Here is a 17,628-nt window from a genome sequence, read left to right on the forward strand (position 1 = left end):
TGCCTCCTCGTCTTGCATCTGGGCAGACTTGTGACTGCTTCGATAGCTAGCACATGTCGGAAGTGCCTCTAGGGGACTCCAAGGACTGGTCAGAATAGACGAGGCAGCTTCCACCTGGTTCTCCTGCAACACCTGCCCTGGAAGCCCTGAGACAACATGCAAGAAGTCTGACTTCCCTGAGGCAGCCATGTTGTAGGAAGCAGTCAGGTTGGGTGCTAACCAGCCACCATCCATAACCTTTCCCACCCCTCACGGCCACACACCCCAGCAGACCAGATCCAAGGTGGGAAGGAAGCTGAAAGCTTAGGATATCTGTTCTTCCATTTCAAGAGATCTGAGGATAATGGCTATAGGAAAGGGCAGGAGAAGAGGAGATGGACAGCTGCCTTAGATGCCCTCTGGGGGATGTACAGTAAGGTAGGTGGTAGAAGCAGCTACAACCCTTCTTACCCACCAAAGGCATCCATATGCTAACAACAGCTCCCATTTATTGAGCACGTACTATGTGCCAGATACCAAGCCATGTACTTTATTCATTTATTTATATCATCCCACTTAATCCTCACAATATCCTGAGGAGCTAAGTATCACCCCATTTTTCATTAGAGGAACTTGAGACACAGAGCCATTAATTGACTTGCCCAAGGTCACACAGCTAGTGAATGGCCGAGCAGGGTTTCAAGCACAGACCAGTGGCCTCTATCTAGAATCCTCTACACCTGGAGGTCCTGAACCATGCAATAAAAAAGGCATAAAAGGCATCTTGATTGAAAAGGAAGAAATAAAACTGCCTGTATTCACAGACAACATGATCATGTACATAGAAGTCCTAAGGAAACTACCCCAAAAAACTACGAGAATGAATAAGTGAGTTTTGCAAGGTTGAAATATACAAGGACAATTTACAGTGCTGGTTTACACTGCATCCCTATGGGTTATGCAGCAAGCCCTTCTGGCCGAACCTGCAGGCTGACTGGGAGGTGGTGTGGCCTGCTGGTCATGAGCATGGCTTCTAAGGTCAGTTGCCATGGTGACACCTGCTCTGCCACTCATTGGCTGAGTGACACGGGCAAATGACTTCCTCTCTGCCACAGTTTTCTCATGCTTCAAATGGACTTTAATAGAGCATGGGGGAGAAACAAGAAAAAAGAGTACCAAGCTCATGGGTTCACGGGGAGGATTCCTGGAATGCACGCAGGTAAATCTCTAAACCCCAAAATGACTGTGGCTGTGTTTGCATGCCTTTGTGGGGAGGAGGGGGCGTGCACTCTTGGGAAAGGGGCCCGAAGCCTCTTCTGGAAATGGGAGCAAGGTAGATTAGGCTTTGAGTACCAGACCTCCCACCAGCGTGCAATTCTTCAAAATGATGATTCCTATCTGCTCATCCTAGCATCTCCAGCGCCAGCACACTTCTGGAGGAGAAACAGGTCAGCAGCCGGCAGAGCACATGCACTTTCGTCTGCAATTACAGCCTGCTGCCACCAGGTGGGTTCTGGAGCCCGCGCTGCGTCCCTGTGAACTGCAGCTGAAACTTCACAGAATTACCTACAGAGAGCGATTTAGATTTTTGATCAAGGGCCCCACTGACTTCTCTGAAGTCTGACACCTGCCCTGCAGTGAGAGAAGGGTAAGGCCAGGGGCCACCAGAGGCATCGGAAGCCTCACGGTGAGGAATCAAAGGAGAGGCAAGATTTGTAATGGGAGGAGGGGGAGTACCAAGGGTGACATCCCCCACTAGCCCAAGGAGGAAACCCCAGACCCCAGATGGGACCTACAAGTGAACACATCAAGTGTGCATCTCTGCCTGTGCCCCCATCTGCCAGGGTGCAAGACCAGTCCCCCAAAGTATGCAGTATTTGGGAATACCTGAAGCTCCAAATGGGGATGGCCTGTGTGTACAAGTGTGAATTCCAGTGTCTTCAGGTGTGTGTGTGTGTGTGTGTGTGTGTGTGTGTGTGTGTACAGCTAGACGAGGGTGCACAGAGAGGTGTGCCTGGGGGATGCCAGTGGGTTGGAAGGGTGACAGCCTCACAGCCTTACATGCTGGAGCACAGGTGAGAACTCACACTTCCCAGTTTGTACACCTCCTGGTCAGGAGGTCCTGGAGAGGAGAGCCAGGGCCTGGCCCTACACTGATGGCCTCCTTGCTCTTTGGTCTTCCTCAAGGAGGGTCTGGAAATGGGTGCCCAGAGCATTTGGAAATTCTAGGCCTTGGGAGTGCACTTGGTGTCCATCTTGGTCCACCCACACTGGCTGCTTAGATTCCTCAAGTTGTCCATGAAAATGAAAAAAAAAAAGTAAGTAAAGATTTGGGGGCAGTAACAAAGCAAGACACTGATATTTGGGAGTCAGCTGGAAACCACGAGGAATCTGCCAGCCCCTCGGGAGATTTCTGATTGATTTGTACTGTGGTCATATCTCTGGGAGCTGACACCCAGCTGTGACAAGGGTGACTTTCAAAACCAGTAAGTGGAACAACTCTTCCTGCCCCCTCTCCAACTTCTAGACATTTTTCCTTTTCCTTTTCCATATTTCCTTTTCATGCAGACAAAAGCGTCAATCCATTCAGATGCTAAGTGATAAATGTTCCAAGTAATTTTTATTTTAGAATACAAGAGAGGTACAAATGTATTTACAGTTGTACATATACAATCAAATAATATATATCACAGTTTCGTAAATATCATTTTAGATAAATATTTACAAAGTTAAAGTGACCATTTTCTGGAAGTAGAACACAAGTTTTTGAAAATTCTATACATTTTGTACTTTTCATTAATATTATTATGGTTTATTTTACAAAACGCCCTACGGGAATTCTAGTAAATGACTGCAAGGTGGGAAAGGCGACACCAGAGGGCGCCCACGGCCGGAGCTTGGGGAAACTTGGGACAGAGCAAGGGCGGAACCTCCCGGGATCCCGCACAGCTCGGAGATGCTTTCCGGGCTGAGAAGCCAGTCTTGGCCTCCTCGGGTCGGAGAGTGGCGAGGAGGGGCGGGAAAATTCCTCTTTCCAAGCTTGATGTCAGAGCCGAAGGGGAGGAGGCATTGGTCCAACTCTCTCATTTTACAGATGGGGAAAGGGTAAACGGAGGCCCAAAGAAGGGCAGGGCCTTTCCCAGGGTCCCCATAGTGGATTTCCGTTTTACCTTCATTCTCAGCCTACCTGGCACATTTGTGCCTCGTCCATCCCCAAGGAGCCGACTTTCGGGGGAAGGTGGCCCGAAGGAGAGAAGGGCCCGCTTGGCAGGAAAGGGCAGGTCTCTCCGGCCTCTTCTGGCTGCTCCTGAACCCCTTCAGTCCCCAACTCTCAAGGTCGCGTCCTTGAGTCCTGACATTGCAAGATATCAGTCTCAGAGGCGGTAGGAGGAGACAGATGCGCGTAGTGCCCGGGCCCGCTGCCCACACTGGGACAGAGAGCTCCATCCCAACACGCAGCTCTCTGTGGGGGTGGTGAGGGCCCCCTTTCCCCGCTGAGGGCCCTCGGAGACTGTCGGTCCCCTCTCCTGGCACCCACCAGGGGGCTATCAGCCTGGGCAGCCGACTCCACAAGAGGAGGGAGACTCAGGGGTGAGGCCGAGCATGGGGATCCCCTGAAGAGGAGGCGGCCGAGCAGCTGCACCAGCTGGGCGAAAAGGACGTCGCCCCTCAGTGTCCTCATCTGCGAAACGGGGCGAAGAGTGTATGCCTGGGCGTCATTTCTGGGGCGCACCTACAGCGCCGATCCGGCGGCCGCGTGCCGCAGGGAGCGCGAGTCGGGAGGGAGAGCAGCCCCGCCGCGCGCCCCGGCGGGCTGGCCGCCGGAGACGCGCGCGGGCGGGAGCGGGCGCGCCGCGGCGCTCACAGCACCATGGCCGGCAGATGGTGCGCGGCGGCGGCGGCGGCGAGCGCGGGCGCGTGCGCGTGCGGCGCGGGCAGCGCGGGCGAGTGGGCCTGCAGCGCGGCGCTGGGTGGCCGGTGGCGCGCGCTCTTCTGGTGGGCGCGCAGGCCGGCCAGCTGCGAGTAGGCGCTCTGGCACACCTGGCACTTGTAGGGGCGCTCGCCCGTGTGCAGGCGCACGTGGTTACGCAACGTGGACGACTGGCTGAAGCGGCGGTTGCAGAAGCGGCACACGAAGGGCTTGTCCAGCGTGTGGATGCGCATGTGCGAGCGCAGGTTGCTGCGCGAGTTGAAGCCGCGGTGGCAGATGACGCAGCGCATGCGGCCCGAGGTGCCAGCCGCCGGGTCCGCCGGGTGGAAGTCCTCTGGCCGCGCGGGCGGGGCCCGGGGGGTAGGCGGGGAGGGGGAGAGAGAGAGCAGCCTTGTTAGAACCCGTGCGGCCGCGGCCTGATCTCCCCGTACCCCTCCCCCACGTGCGCCCCTCCCAGGGCCCATCAGCCTCCGATCGTCGGGTGCCCACTGCGCAGATTGCTGGCGCTGGCAGAGGGGTGGTAGGGGAAGCAAGAGCCCTGGCCTGGTATCAAATAGGAGTTGGACTCCAGACCATGCTGCGAGATCTCAGGGACTTAGTGACTTAGCTTCGGGAAACCTCAACTTTCTCATCCGTAAAATGGGAACCTACTACGACCTCACGGGGCTATGCACGACTACACGAGATGATCACAAAAAACGGACGTCTTTGAAGATTACTCTGTATTGATCACTTTACCTGCCTGAGGCCGGATATGGGGAAGTACCAGGTTTATAGTAATCTTCCATCAATGGTAGCCACTGTTATAACTCCTCCTCTCCCCCCAAAACCTTTCATTTATTCATCCCACAAATATTTACTGAATGCCAACTATGTACCAGTGAACTGCACCTCACTTTTCTCATCCCTGAAATGGAAGTAATAATAGCATCAGGCCCAACAGGTTGCTGTAAGGATCAGAGAAACGGTTTGTGAAACATTAGCTGCAGAGCAAGTGCTGGATAAACAGTAGCTCCTGAGCCTCAGGTTCATCCTCTAAAAATAAGGATAACCAAATATCACAAGGGTTTTATGAGGACCCATGTGGGATGACACCTGTAGAAGGTTTAGCCCAGTACTTGGCAGGAAATAGGTCTTGAGCAAATGGTCTCTACCGTGATGATCAGCGCCCCACCCCACCCTGCTGCAACACACACACAGGCACACTCTGCTCTGCCTTCATTCAACAGGTTTATACTGAGCACCTACTCTGGGCCAGGCTCAGCACCAGGGACAGGGCGGGGAAATGTAGATTGTGAAAGCTGGAAGGGAGCTTAGAGATCATCTCGCCCAACATCCTTCTTTTACAGGTGGGTAAACTGAGGCACCGAGCCATTTCCTAAGATTGCACAGCAGAACTGGGACTCAGTCCAGGCTCCTACTGCCTGGCCCGTTGCTTCTCCACCACGCGCAGCTGCTACCTCCACCCAACCTGCCCCCAGACAGTCTGTCTTGTCCAGAATCAGAACTGTCTTCCATCTATGCCTGGACCATGGCTGCAGCTCCAGGGGCATTGGCCTCCTTGAACCAGTAAGTCCCATGTGCTTGAGGCTGCTGGACGTGGAACCAGGGTCCCCAGAGGCCAGGAGCCTCCCTGCCAAACACACACACACACACACATACACACACACACACTCACTCTCTCTGGCTTCCGTGGCTCCCTTGTCATTGTGGCCTCATGTGGACTACCTACCATGCTTGTTCTTTTTCTGCTCCTCCCCCAGCCCGGGCACACCAGGGATCCCCAGGAAGGTGTTGTGTGAGTTTCCATACCACACCAGCAGCTCCTGGTCTGGAGGGATCATCTGTAGGGAAGGAGGCAAAAGGAGATCAGGAAGGCAGCAGCCCGGGGGTGGGGGGGTCCCCTCACAGCCGGGAGGGGCTGTCCTGGTGCCCACCATGGAGATGTGGATACAGTCTCAGCCCCAAGAAAGGCACACTTGGGTCCCTTTCTATCCCCGGCAAGCTTCACAGACATGGAAGGCCTTGGGTTGCTCTCCCCCTCTGCCCCCCTCTGCCTGGACTTCTCGCTGCATCTGTCCTGGCTCTGCTGCTGGGATCAGAGCTGCCGTCTCCTGGCCACACAGGAGCTCCCCAACTGACAGCAGTGGAACGGGAGCCTTGCCGCGAGCAGAAGTAAAGGAAGAAGGAAAGCTAGAAAACTTTTCATTTCTCTCCGAGGGGAAGCAGAGTCAGCCAGCCCTCAGGTCTGTGGGGCTGAGCCAGACGTTCCCAAGGAGAGTGGCCTGCGGGGCACCCTGTGGTTCTCGCTTACACCCTGCCTGATGATGTTCTGGAAATATCTCTTATCCAGAGCAGCCACGAGGCAGCGCCACGTCACATACCCTTCTCTCCCCATCACAGGGTTCTGCCTGACTCCCTGTACGCGGCTAAAAAAGAAGCATTCGGTTCAGTGAACACCTCCACCTCCGGAAATACTGGGGCACACAGCCTTAAACAAGATCCGTTTGCCATGTCCTAGGTCTGTGGCAGAGAACTCCACAAATGGTGACAGGGCTCTGCTGCTCCCAGGGGAGGACTGTCCCAGGGACACGGTGCCGGCGGTCAGGCGGGAGGGCTTTGCAGTGACAATCCAGGAAGGCAGTGGAAGGCCTGCTCCTGAGGTGAGGCTGACCCTACCCTCTGGGACAGCCCAGGGGCCCGCCACACCTTTGGTGGAAGCCAGTTATTCCTCAAAGCAAAGAAACTTCAGGCCCCAGCCAGCTAGAGCAAACGAGAGAGGGGAAGGCCCATCGCCTCCCAAGGCCTGGACCCCGGAGCAGCTAGCTGTGGCACCCACCCTGGGGGGTCACTCTCTTATCTGCCCAGAGAAGAATGGATGCCACCCCCCGGGCAATGGCTGGATTGTTTTCCTGGTGGGTCTTCTTTTAGTTGAAGTACAAAAGATCACACAGGACTCCATCTAGGGCTGTCTGAAATCACACCAGAATAGGGCCCTTCTCCTTGGCCTCCATGGTCACAGAGAAGGCTCCCTTCCATTCCCTTTGGTTCTGGCCTGCAGACCCCCGATCTGCTCACCACACCTTCCTTCCTCCGGTCAGAGCCAGGAAGAGCCTCAGAGCATCACAGCCAGCCCTGCTGGGCCCTGAAAGGAGAGGGAAGCAGAGAGAGGAGGGGGTGGGAGAAGTGAAGCTCCAGGGGGCCTAGGCAACGTCCATCCTCCTAAGACTCAGCCAGGGGTCACTGTGCCCCTTCCCAACAGACCCTACAGCCCATGGGGTGTCACATCAAGCCTCAGGGACAGTGAGTGATGAGGAGCCGGGCAGAGGGTGCCACACCAGCGTGGAGTGACGGGGTTTTAATATGGAAAAACCAAATGCAGTCCCTGAACCCAAGGAAAATTAGGCAGTGTGTCAAAGAAAGCAGGCAGGTTAGAATCTGACACCACAGCAAGAGTCCTCGAGGCCGCTGTAAAGGAGGCCAGCGGGGGTCAGAGCTGGAGGCCCTGCTGGAGAAAGGGTGGAGCTGAGAGAGTTTTGTGAACCCCTTAGAAAAGAGGGTGACGGAGCTAAAATATTCAAGATAAATTCACCGTGAAGGAAGTTGCTGAGAGATGGTGCCGGTGGGCCCTCGGTCACCAGGTCCCTGGGTGACCCTAGGCAAGCACTCTGTCTCTCTAAGCTTGTCTCCTCAAGTGAAGGGGGTGGGGAGCATGATCCCTGAGGCTCCCCCAACTCTAAGACTCTGATTATGTCACCTCTGACATTGTCCCAACCCCTGGTTTCAATTCTCAGACGACACCAGATGTTTATACATCACGGTTCTTCTAAAGCAACCAACCACCTGTCCAAATGTCTGTACACGCCCCTTCCTTCAGGAGACCGTCCTGCTGAGGGTCCTGGCTCAGGCCCTGGGCTCACACACGTCGGGGTCCACTTGGGCTCCCCACCTGCTGAGCGTGCCACTTTGGGCAAGGTGCCTTCTGTCACTGGTCCTCAGTTTCCTCAACTGCAGAACAGGGACAGCCCCTTCTGTAGTTTCACAGGGTGCTTGTCCGGGCTCAACGGGGCCACGCACTTAAAGCTGTTTGTACTATTTTCTGAGAGCTCATCAACCGCTCAGAGAAGCTGGCAGCCATCTCTGGGACATGGGGTCCTTCAGCTGTCCCCACGGAACGTGAGGGGTGGCCCAGGATGTCCTGCCACCTGGGCCAGGTGGTGAGGACTCGGCGCTTTCACTGCTGAGGGCCTGGCTTCAATCGCTGGTCGGGGAATTAAGATCCCACAAGCCGCGCAGCGAAAAAAGCAAAAAGAAGCACAGGCTGGACCCACATGCTCCCAGGACACCAGTGCCCCTCCGGTGCCACCTCTTCCCTGGCCCATCTGCCCGGGGGGAGCACAGATGTGGGATGACAGATTCAGCAAGTCGCCAGTGGAAGCTGCATCTCCACCCCCAGACGTGCAGTCTGGGAATCAAATATCTAAGTCAACACCGGCCTTTTCATTTGAATTGACTAACAATTATTACTAAATATAAAACAGATATAACAGCAACAACAATCATGGTGGTGAATGAGAAGCCAAGAACAAATTCTGAATATTATTATTGAAAATGGTGACCGCCTGGAGGGGTGGGATAGGGAGAGTGGGAGGGAGGGAGACGCAAGAGGGAAGAGATATGGGAACGTATGAATATGTATAACTGATTCACTTTGTTATAAAGCAGAAACTAACACACCATTGTAAAGCAATTATAGTCCAATAAAGATGTAAAAAAAAAGAAAAAAAAGAAAATGGTGGTTGGAAATCATATTTTTACAGTTAAGAACTTTAATATTGACTGCTTCAATATAGGCTGAGTCATGTATTTACTAACACATTTTTCAAATGCACTAAAATTAATTTTACTAGTGCATTTTAAAAATTAAAACAGTGATACAGACACAAAGCAGTATATAAGGAAAAGTAACTCTCTCTCCCACTCAGGGCACCCAGCCACTGTGGCCGGTTTTCTGCGCATCTTTCCTCAGAAGGGTTTGTCGTTTTGAGACCAGTTTTTTTTTTTTAATGCTGATTTAAGGGGCATGAGGAACAGCGTGATGGAGCAGAGTGACGTTCATTTTCTACGAGATGCACCTGATTTTTTAAGAATTAATGAGCACATATTACGTTTATACAAAAAAATATTTTTTAAAGAGAGAAAATCTATTAAAAAGAACCTACTAGAATTGAGAATGACACACATCCCCAGACAGCAAGAAGCCTCCAGCTGTAAGGCAGCGCTGGGGAAGGCGGCCTCACCCGCACAGAGACCGGGCACTGGAGTCTCTCTCTGCCCTTCAGAGCTCTGGGAAACCAGCAGCAGCTCCTCCTGGTCTGGACCTCTGGCATCTGCTTGCTCCCAGACACCCCTCATGCAATGACCCCGGAGATGGAGACCAGGAGTGCCGGGGAGACCCACAGCCTCTTCCCTGAGATCTTAGTACCGTTGTCCAGAGGCTGCCAGGGTCCCATCAGCCAATCACCTAAGAGCAAAGAACGGCCACAGTCCCGTGCAGGCCTCCTCAGTAGTCCTGTTTCTTTATGGCCAACACTCTGGCCTGGCCCAGCCAGGGCTTTCCACGGGGGCTCGGAGAGGGAGAGTCAGCTGCTTATCTACTTTTCTGGGGATCTGAGACTGGCTCAGGATACACAATAAACAAAGCAATTCCCAAAGAAATGCATCCTGTACCATAAAATCCACATCCTCAAGACACGGGGTGAATATCAGCGCCTGACTCCTTGGCTGACAAATTATATAATCTCCCAACTGGTGCCTCTTCAGCTTCCCTGTTGGCCCAGAAGTTCTGCTCTGACCCATTTCTGAATTTTTACTATCAGTTGAAAACGCTTGGGGGTTTTGGTTTGTTTTCCTAATACAAATTCATGTCACGGTATTGAACATGCTCCCAGGAGGCTCTGATGTCCTCCCCGTCCCCCGGTGGTACAGAAGCCCTTGTCTAGAAGGACCTCAGTGTCATCTGGACGAATATCAGTTTCCACTGTACCACAGATGTCCCAACACACCAATTAATAGAGTTCCAGCAAATAGATATTGGCCAGGGAGGTCCCACGGCGTGGTGACCAAGGGCTCCACCGTGGGGTCACACAGGTCTGGATTCAAATCACAGCTCAACAGTCTCCCAAGATCTCCCGAACCTTAGTTTCAACGTCATTAAAACAGGGACAGTGATAGCACCGGACTGAGTGGATTCGATTTTTTCAAAGTTGCTAAGACCCTTTGCACGGTGCTGGCACACAGTAACGGCTCCACAGATGGTAGCATCCTTAATTATGCTGATTATTAATAATCAAAGTGCCTAACTGCACCCACCGGTGAGCAAGATCAGAAGGAAAATGGTGCTTGCCCTCATAGAGCCAAGAAAAAGAGAGATGGGGCTATGAGGCTCTAGGGGAAAAAAAACCCCAAAACAAACCTCAATTGCCTGAAATGAGAAGAAAAGCAGCTGAAAGAAAAAGCCCACACTTCAGGGCACAGTCATTTGCCAAAACCTCAGGAGGGGAAAAGCCTGGGAATTTCTTCCCAGTTCCCAAATCCAAAATTTTCATAATTTATTCCTAAATCGTTTTCTTGTGTTGAGTTTTGGGGTCAAAGTTCTTGCTTCCCTGGGGCAGCTGGTTTCTTTGCCGGTTTTGTTTTCTTGGGAGAAAAGGGTCCGTGTGTCCATTTTCAACCCAGCCCCCATCACCTGGAGAAAGACTTATTCATTCAACATTTAGTGCCCATTTTCTATGTGCTGGGCACTTTCTAGAAATGTCATTTTAGGCACCTGAGGTTGAAGATAGCGAGGGGAGAGCCTGGGATAACATGTTGGTAGATCCAGCCAGATGCATAAACCCCGCCTAGGGATTCTGCACAGACTGGCCGGCCTGGAGACCCATCACCCTCGTCTCTGTTTGGACGGCTGTTAATTTTGTATCTGTGGGAAATTTTAGGGCAGCAGTAGTATATTCTGCTTATTCAATGAAGATGCTTCTTCTCACTTTTTTTTTGGCAAGTAATGGGTTACCGTTATGAAATCTACACAGTGGTTCTGAGTGGCGGAAAGATTAAGAAAACAGGTCACGGCACAGACCCTTCTTGGCTCACTCACACACATGCACAGAACAAACAGCCCACGAATTCGAGAGGCGTCCGGCGAGTGGCCTGGAGCAGCAGGAATCTCTTCTGGCCGAGCCCTGCTGCACAGTAGTCACACACACCTGGACACGCAGTTGGTCCCGTAAGTGGCGTCTGACATTTTGACACATTGCTTTAAGAAAATTGCCACCACGAAAAATGTACCTAACTTCACTTAGTAAAAGTAAAATGGGTGATATTTTGTGTTTCTTTATTCCTCACTCCAGCACTCGGCTTGCTAACTCTGTAAAAGCACGAATAGCCAAACCGGTGATATCTACTTATCTTGATCATATACGGTAGGTTTTCCCGATCCTCTTTTTTCAACTTAAATTCCTGATCAGATGTAGATGACTTTTAAAAAATCTTATCATCTTAGATTCCTCCATGGAGATACACTTCAGCCACCTTGCCCTCCGACTCTGAATTTCTCTATAAACGTCTATTAATATTTCCTGACTCTGTCCAGCTCTCAGCCAGTGTGACCTGAACAGCAAGATGAGACTCAGGCCTCCGCATCTGACGCCTTGGGGAGTCCTTTTGCCAAAATCACATCAGCATCCTTACCCTCTCTCCTGTGTGTAAGCACGTGTGTGTGTGAGCGTGCGTATGTCTGCGTGGAGGCATGGAATGATTGTGTGTCCCCCATCTCATCTGTTTCAGGGGGGCCGGGAAGCAGTGTGCAAATGTGAGGCCGTGTGTAAGGTTGAGCGGGTAAAGGGGGGTGCTCTCTGCCAGATGCGAGGTTCAGCCACACGTGAGGCTGGTCCTAGGAAGTCTAATGCGAGGCCCTTGCTCCCACAGGGTGGCCGCCCGGCCAACAGTCACAAGAAACAACTCAGTCCTCAGCCTGGGCCACCGTCCGTCCTATCCTCACACTGTCCCACCTCACTTGAACCCCAGTCCAAGAACGGCTCACCTTTCTTTGTTTTTTCTTTTGTGCCGCACAGCTTTCAGGATCTTAGTTTCCTGACCAGGGATCGAACCCAGGCCCCGGCAGTGGAAGCGCCGAGTCTTAACCACTGGACCGCCAGGGAAGTCCCAACCTTTCTTTACCCTTCTTGGTTCTCCTCAGGTCCAGCCCTTGGCTGGACCACACCAGGGCCCAGGCAAAGGCCATTCTGTTGTCACTCCTGGAAGATTCCCAGGGGCCTGGTTATTGAGGGACAGCTGTCCAGTGCCCCTCGGGGCCTTAGAGAGACATGGGGCTCTGAGTTACAGGAAGAAAACGGACTAAACGAAAGGAGAGTCATTCTCTGGCCTGGGGCGGGCGGCTCCTTCAGAACACCTCCAAACTCAGCCAAGCCTAGCCGCACCCCAGGGGGCACCGTGCTTCTCCCTCCAGAGGAGCAGAAGCGTGGGGTCCAGAGGACTCTTGGGGGAAGAGCCCCACCACCACCCGGGCCGAGCACTCGCCACCAACCTGCCACAGGGAAGCTGGGCTGCCTGCCCCCTCCTGGGCGGGACGCTGAGCAAATGTCCTGCCAAGAGACAACGTGCAGGGAGGGTCCTAAGAGCATGGCTGCCTCGGCTACCACCGCCCGGCTACCACCACTTGGCTTGCTCTGTGCTATCATCCATCAGCTCTCCAGACACTGCGAGCCTGTCTGCCTCTGCCCAGGCGTTTCCCCACTGGGGACACCTCTTTCCCCATCCCGCCTGAACCTCTCCCTGCCCTGGGCCTGGCCAGCTCCCCTGACAGCCCCTCCCACCCACCATGGGATATGCTATTTAATCTCTCCCTTTCTCTCTCGTCTGAGAAGCTTCACCCAGCTCAGACACTAGTGTTCGCATCCCTCACAAACGCCCATGAAAGCTGCTGAGTCTGCCAGCCATCAAGTGAGACCCAGCAAACTGTAGGTAATCACAGAATCCTCCCTTGTGGATTAAATACGTGAGGATTCAATACAATAATGCACATACAGTGTCTAGGAAAAGCCTGACGCCACAAGCAATCAGAATGTGATAGCTGAGATTAGAGTCGCGCGTGGTCCACCCGTCACCGGTGACAGGCCACGCACAACCAAGATGCTGCCGAGACAACGCCCTCTCTCCCACCCAAATGCTTTCCCTGGGCTGCCTTCTGGTGTCTCTCTCTCTGTATTTCTATGGCTTCTCAACCCCAGCACCCCCTCAGCAGTTATCTGGGGACCCCAGTTGAGGTGCTCATGATATTCACAACGGCATAAAGTGGAAAGCCCTGTCCTTTCTGATCTACAGCAGAAAGCTTGCCCTGGAGGTCGTGCTCCCAGAGACAGTGATGCATGGGCCTCAGTCCTCCAGCCTGGGCAGGGCCAGCTGGGCCAGCATGTACGCCCCTCTCTCCCCCTCAGTCCCTGGACACAGCTGCCCAGCTCCCCCGCCCCCCGCCAGCTGCACGCGCTTCTCCCTACACGACAGCACACACACTCACCTCGACGGCTTTGTAGAAGATGCTGGTGCCGATCTGGACCACCTCGAGGTTCTGCTCTTGCTCATTACGTGCGCACTTGATGTAGGTCATCCAGCTTCGGTGGTCCTCCTGGCTGGCATCGATGAAGTAGCGCACCGTGCCATCCTCGTTGAAAACCTGGGCGCAGGTGAATCGGGAGCCAGGTGAGGCGGGGCTGGGTCATGTGTGCCGCCCGTGGCCAGGGCTAGGCCTCAGGCTGGGCACATCCACACACTCTGTCTCTCCATCCTCACAACAGCCCCAGGAAGTGGACGCAGCTATTATTGTCTTGGTTTGCCAGCCGATGAAAGGGAGGCTCAGAGCAGGACGGTGACTTGCCTGAGGCCAGCTGGCTAGAAGTGGCCAACAGGGAGTCAGTCTCTAGGGCCCCACAGGCTCCTGCTGCCATGTCGTCCCCATCCCCAGATGAAAAGCATCTCCAAGAGATCACTGAGCACACAAAGTGACATCCACTCCAGCTAGTTCTCCGGGGATGCAGAGGTGCTCCCCAAAGCAGCGGAGGGCACTGGCCAGGACCTCAGCGGGGGACACAGAAGAGCCTAGAAAGGGAAGCCTGGCTCACTGTGTCACCCTGGCCTGGCCCAGGCCCCCTTTGTGGGAGCTACCAAAAGTACTCAGAAACCAAACTGGACCCCAACTTCCTAACCCAGCAACAACGGGAGATGGGAACCACGGCCCAGGCCTCCAGAGGTGGGAGGAGGTGAGGTTAGGAGAGGCCTCATGGCCCTCTGCTCTCTTCCTTGGCTCCCGTGACCAGGTGCAGGATTTGGCCCATTCGTCTCCTTAATGGTCTGGCCAGTGGGGGCTATGGTGGGGAGCCATGGGGGGAGGAGGGGAAATGACATTAGGGAGAGGGTGCCTCAGCCTGGCCTCCTCAAGGTGAGACCCCCAAGAGGAGGAAGTGCTCTGGGAGGGGCTTTGTCCCCAGGGGGGCCCTCCCTGGCATCTGGCACAGTTGTGGAGGAGGAGGGTCAGAAGAGCCTGGATGGAAGGTCAGTTTCCTTCTGTAAAATGGGAATAATAACTCATGGGGCTGCTGAGGTAATCTGGTGGAATGTAGGCCCAGCGCTCAGAAAGCCGACTCAGTGCCGGTTAGTCGGTGTTCATTTCCAATGCCATTACTGTGCTTGGGTTGAGAAGCCCGAGGCCCAAGGAGCACAGGCTCCCTTCATCCTTCCAGTCACCCTCACCCCGAGGCCAGGCTGGCTTTGAGGGGCTTTCCTTGCTGCTTCTGGAGTGAGGGAAAGAATGCAGGTGGCTGGGCGGTGGCTCCCAGGAGTGGCTTGCCGGCTCTCCGTGGGACCCTGGGCAAAGGGCACGGCCTCTCTGGGTCTCCGTGCCCTCCTCTATGAAGCGGACCTAACAACAGACGTGATCCCTAGGGCCGGCCAGAGGAGAGCGCCTTCGCCTCGCGATTTGGGGGAGAACCTCCAGGCATCAGGCGGCGTAGGATCCGGCCTCACGGAGCGTCAAGGCCTGGCCCAAGGCGCCCGCAGCTTCCAGCGAGGGCGGAAGTAGCGGCCGGACGCCTGGGCCCCACCCGAAGCCCACAGCCAGCGCCCCGCAGCCCGCGCGTACCTCCCACATGAGGTTGTTGTTCTTGCAGATGTCCACGTGCTCCGGGGCGATGACGCGGCCAGTGAAGGGGCCCATCTCGGTGCCCGCCTTGATCCACGTCTTGGAGAAGATGCCGAGGCCCTCGCCGGGGATGGAGCTCTGCGCGATGATCACCTCGGCCGGCAGCACCAGACTGGACAGCTTCTGAACCTCTGTGGCCGCCAGGCATGGGGACCGGGTCAGAGCCTGAGTCAGGGGAGGCCCGGCTCTTCCCCGGGGCTGGAGGCTCAGCGACCCGAGCCTCCTCTGATTGCAACCCGGGGACCCTCCGAAAGCAAGAGGTGCTTTGGGACTCATTTCGAGGAGAGTTTTTTGTTTGTTTGTTTGCATTTGCTTTTGTTTTTAGTCTCTCCACGAATTCTCAAAGCACCCACAACCTCCCCTGCCCCCCACCCCGGCAAAGTTTAAGAACTACTGAGCCGACCGCAGTGCGTGGCTTTACCAGTGGGTAAACTGAGGCCCGCTCCCACGAGGGGGTGACGGCCCAGCCAAGACTCTTTCGCCCTGTCTGGTTCTGGGCCGATCGTGCGTCGCTCGGCGCTCACTGCGCGTCGCGGCACCGAGCACAGGGCACTGTCGGAGGACTCAGGACGCGGTCAGGGCTTCTGACTCCTTTCGCGGTGCGGGGGGCGGGCCTCGCGCCCGGGGCGGGCTGGCAGCGCCCGGAAAAGAAGCCTAGTTTCGAGGCGGCGGAAGCTCAAAAGAAACGCGGGCGACGGCGGGCCGTGTCTCGCGCTCTCTGGGTGACCCCGGGCGCGCCTGGGTCCCTCGCCGCCGCCAGGATCCGGGATGCCAGGAAGGGCAGTGCCCGGATCGAGGCGAGCCGCGCAGTCGCCTCTCTGGACGGACAAGAGCCGGGGCGGCCCGCAACCTCCGGGGGTCCCCCCGCCTGGTCGGGCAGCCGGAGTGGGAGCGGCGAGGCGCACAGGGGCGGCCTCCGTGTCTTACAAGGTCCCCCTCTAAGCTACCTGGGAAAATACCCGGCCAGCGGGCCAGCTGAAAGGGGGGGTTAAACGGTGTCCATTGCGGCGCGGCCGGCAATTTGTCACGCTGTTAAAGTGATCGCATTCATTCGGCTCCATTCGAAAGAAATTGCTAATTCTAAATTCATTAGCCCTGGAAGAATGCTGTAGCAGTAAATTGTAGCTCAATGCGGAGGGGACTTGTTTAAAAGGGGCCGAGGAATTCCCCTTACAAAAAGGGGGGATTAGATGGTTGACATAGCGTGAATGGAAGTGGAATTAGTCTGCACGGTAAATTAAGAGAGGAACAGAAATCGTAAAGGGGGAAAAGGGGGCGACGCGCAGAGATGCCAGCGCCGGGGAAAGATATTGTTTGCGGGTTGATGAATGAGGAGTAAGAACTTGAGACATCTTAAAGAAAAGAAACTTTTCTGGCTCTTTCTCTCCGTCTCTCTCTCCGCGGCTTTCTCTCCCGTCCGCCCGCCCTCCGCCCCCTCCCCAGCCCCCGCTGCCTTTTAAAGTTCTTGGTTTAAGTGGGAACTTTCGCGGGTCAAGCCCAAGTTAACTAAATGAATTTAAAACCCCTTCTTTTTGAGTCAACTGCTATTACACGCCTAGTAAGGCTTTAAATGCCGGGAACCCGCCGGCTCTAAAGGGTGAGGGGCGGATGGGGAAGCGCGGGGGCGGCGCGCCCGGCCGCCTGGACGCCGAGATCTCTTCACCGAGCCGCGCGGGGTGGAGGTGCCCCCCTCACCCGGACCCTCCCCGCCCGGGCTGGGCTGCTCGCTCCCTGGTTCGGCTCGCGGGAAACTGAGTCACACGCAGCATCTGGAACGCCCAGATTGGCGCGAGCTGCTGCGACGCCCCGTGTCCTCGCCGCGTCCTGCGCGTGTGGGCCCGGGAATCAGGGGCCGCGGGGAGGAGGGGATGCGATCGGCCTCGACGGCGCGACTCACCGCCCGAGAAGGACTGCGCCAGGACCTCGGCGGTGAAGGCTGTCTTGGGGCTGGCGTGGTGGCTCTTGTCTTCGAAGAGCTGCTCGCCCAGCACGTTGCGCCAGCGGCCGTACAGGAAGCTGTGCAGGATGTCGGAGGTGATGACCTCTGCCAGCGCCAGACCCGGCGCCTTCAGCCCTGTCTTGAGCACCAGGGCCTCAGCCGGGAGCACGGAGCCCATCATGGGCGGCCCGGGGCTCGCCGGCGCCGGGGACGGACGGACGGACGGACGGCTGGGCCGAGGCGGGGATGTGGTGGGCGAGTGGGGAGCACAGGGGCGAGAGAAGAGGGCTGGGATGGGGGAGGACGAGGACGAGGACGCCGGAGGTAGTGGGAGGCGGGGGTCGGGGTGGCTGGGAGGAAAGTGAACGAGGGGGAGCGAGGCAGAAATGAAGAGAGAGATGGAGAAATCTGCGGAGATGGCAGAGGCGGCGCGGAGGGCTGGAGAGCCAGGGGTGGAGGCGGAGACGGGTGCGGGGAGGGGGGCGGTGCGGGGTGGGTGGGAGGCGGGTG

At 55.6% G+C, this 17,628-nt stretch overlaps 1 protein-coding gene across 1 annotated transcript; it reads right to left on the reverse strand.

Moving 5' to 3' along the window:
• Positions 1–3,840: 3,840 nt before the first annotated feature.
• PRDM12 (PR/SET domain 12) lies at positions 3,841–17,299 on the reverse strand. The gene is made up of 5 exons (XM_060102383.1): positions 17,077–17,299; positions 15,120–15,310; positions 13,503–13,658; positions 5,643–5,754; positions 3,841–4,244 (listed from the first exon to the last, which is right to left on the reverse strand). The coding sequence occupies exons 1-5, from the start codon at positions 17,297–17,299 to the stop codon at positions 3,841–3,843; spliced, it is 1,086 nt and encodes a 361-aa protein (XP_059958366.1).
• Between the last annotated feature and the right edge of the window lie 329 nt (positions 17,300–17,628).

This window comes from Mesoplodon densirostris, chromosome 6 (genome assembly GCF_025265405.1).
Source record: "Mesoplodon densirostris isolate mMesDen1 chromosome 6, mMesDen1 primary haplotype, whole genome shotgun sequence".
Taxonomy (NCBI): Eukaryota; Metazoa; Chordata; class Mammalia; order Artiodactyla; family Ziphiidae; genus Mesoplodon; species Mesoplodon densirostris.

Coding starts and splice junctions, on each gene's coding strand:
- PRDM12 (XM_060102383.1), bottom strand. CDS start 17,299: ATGATGGGCTCCGTGCTCCCGGCTGAGGCCCTGGTGCTCAAGACAGGG. Junction 13,659..15,119: donor ACAACAACCTCATGTGGGAG/GTACGCGCGGGC, acceptor ACCTGCGCCCAG/GTTTTCAACGAGGATGGCAC. Junction 5,755..13,502: donor TCTTCTACAAAGCCGTCGAG/GTGAGTGTGTGT, acceptor CCTTCCCTACAG/ATGATCCCTCCAGACCAGGA.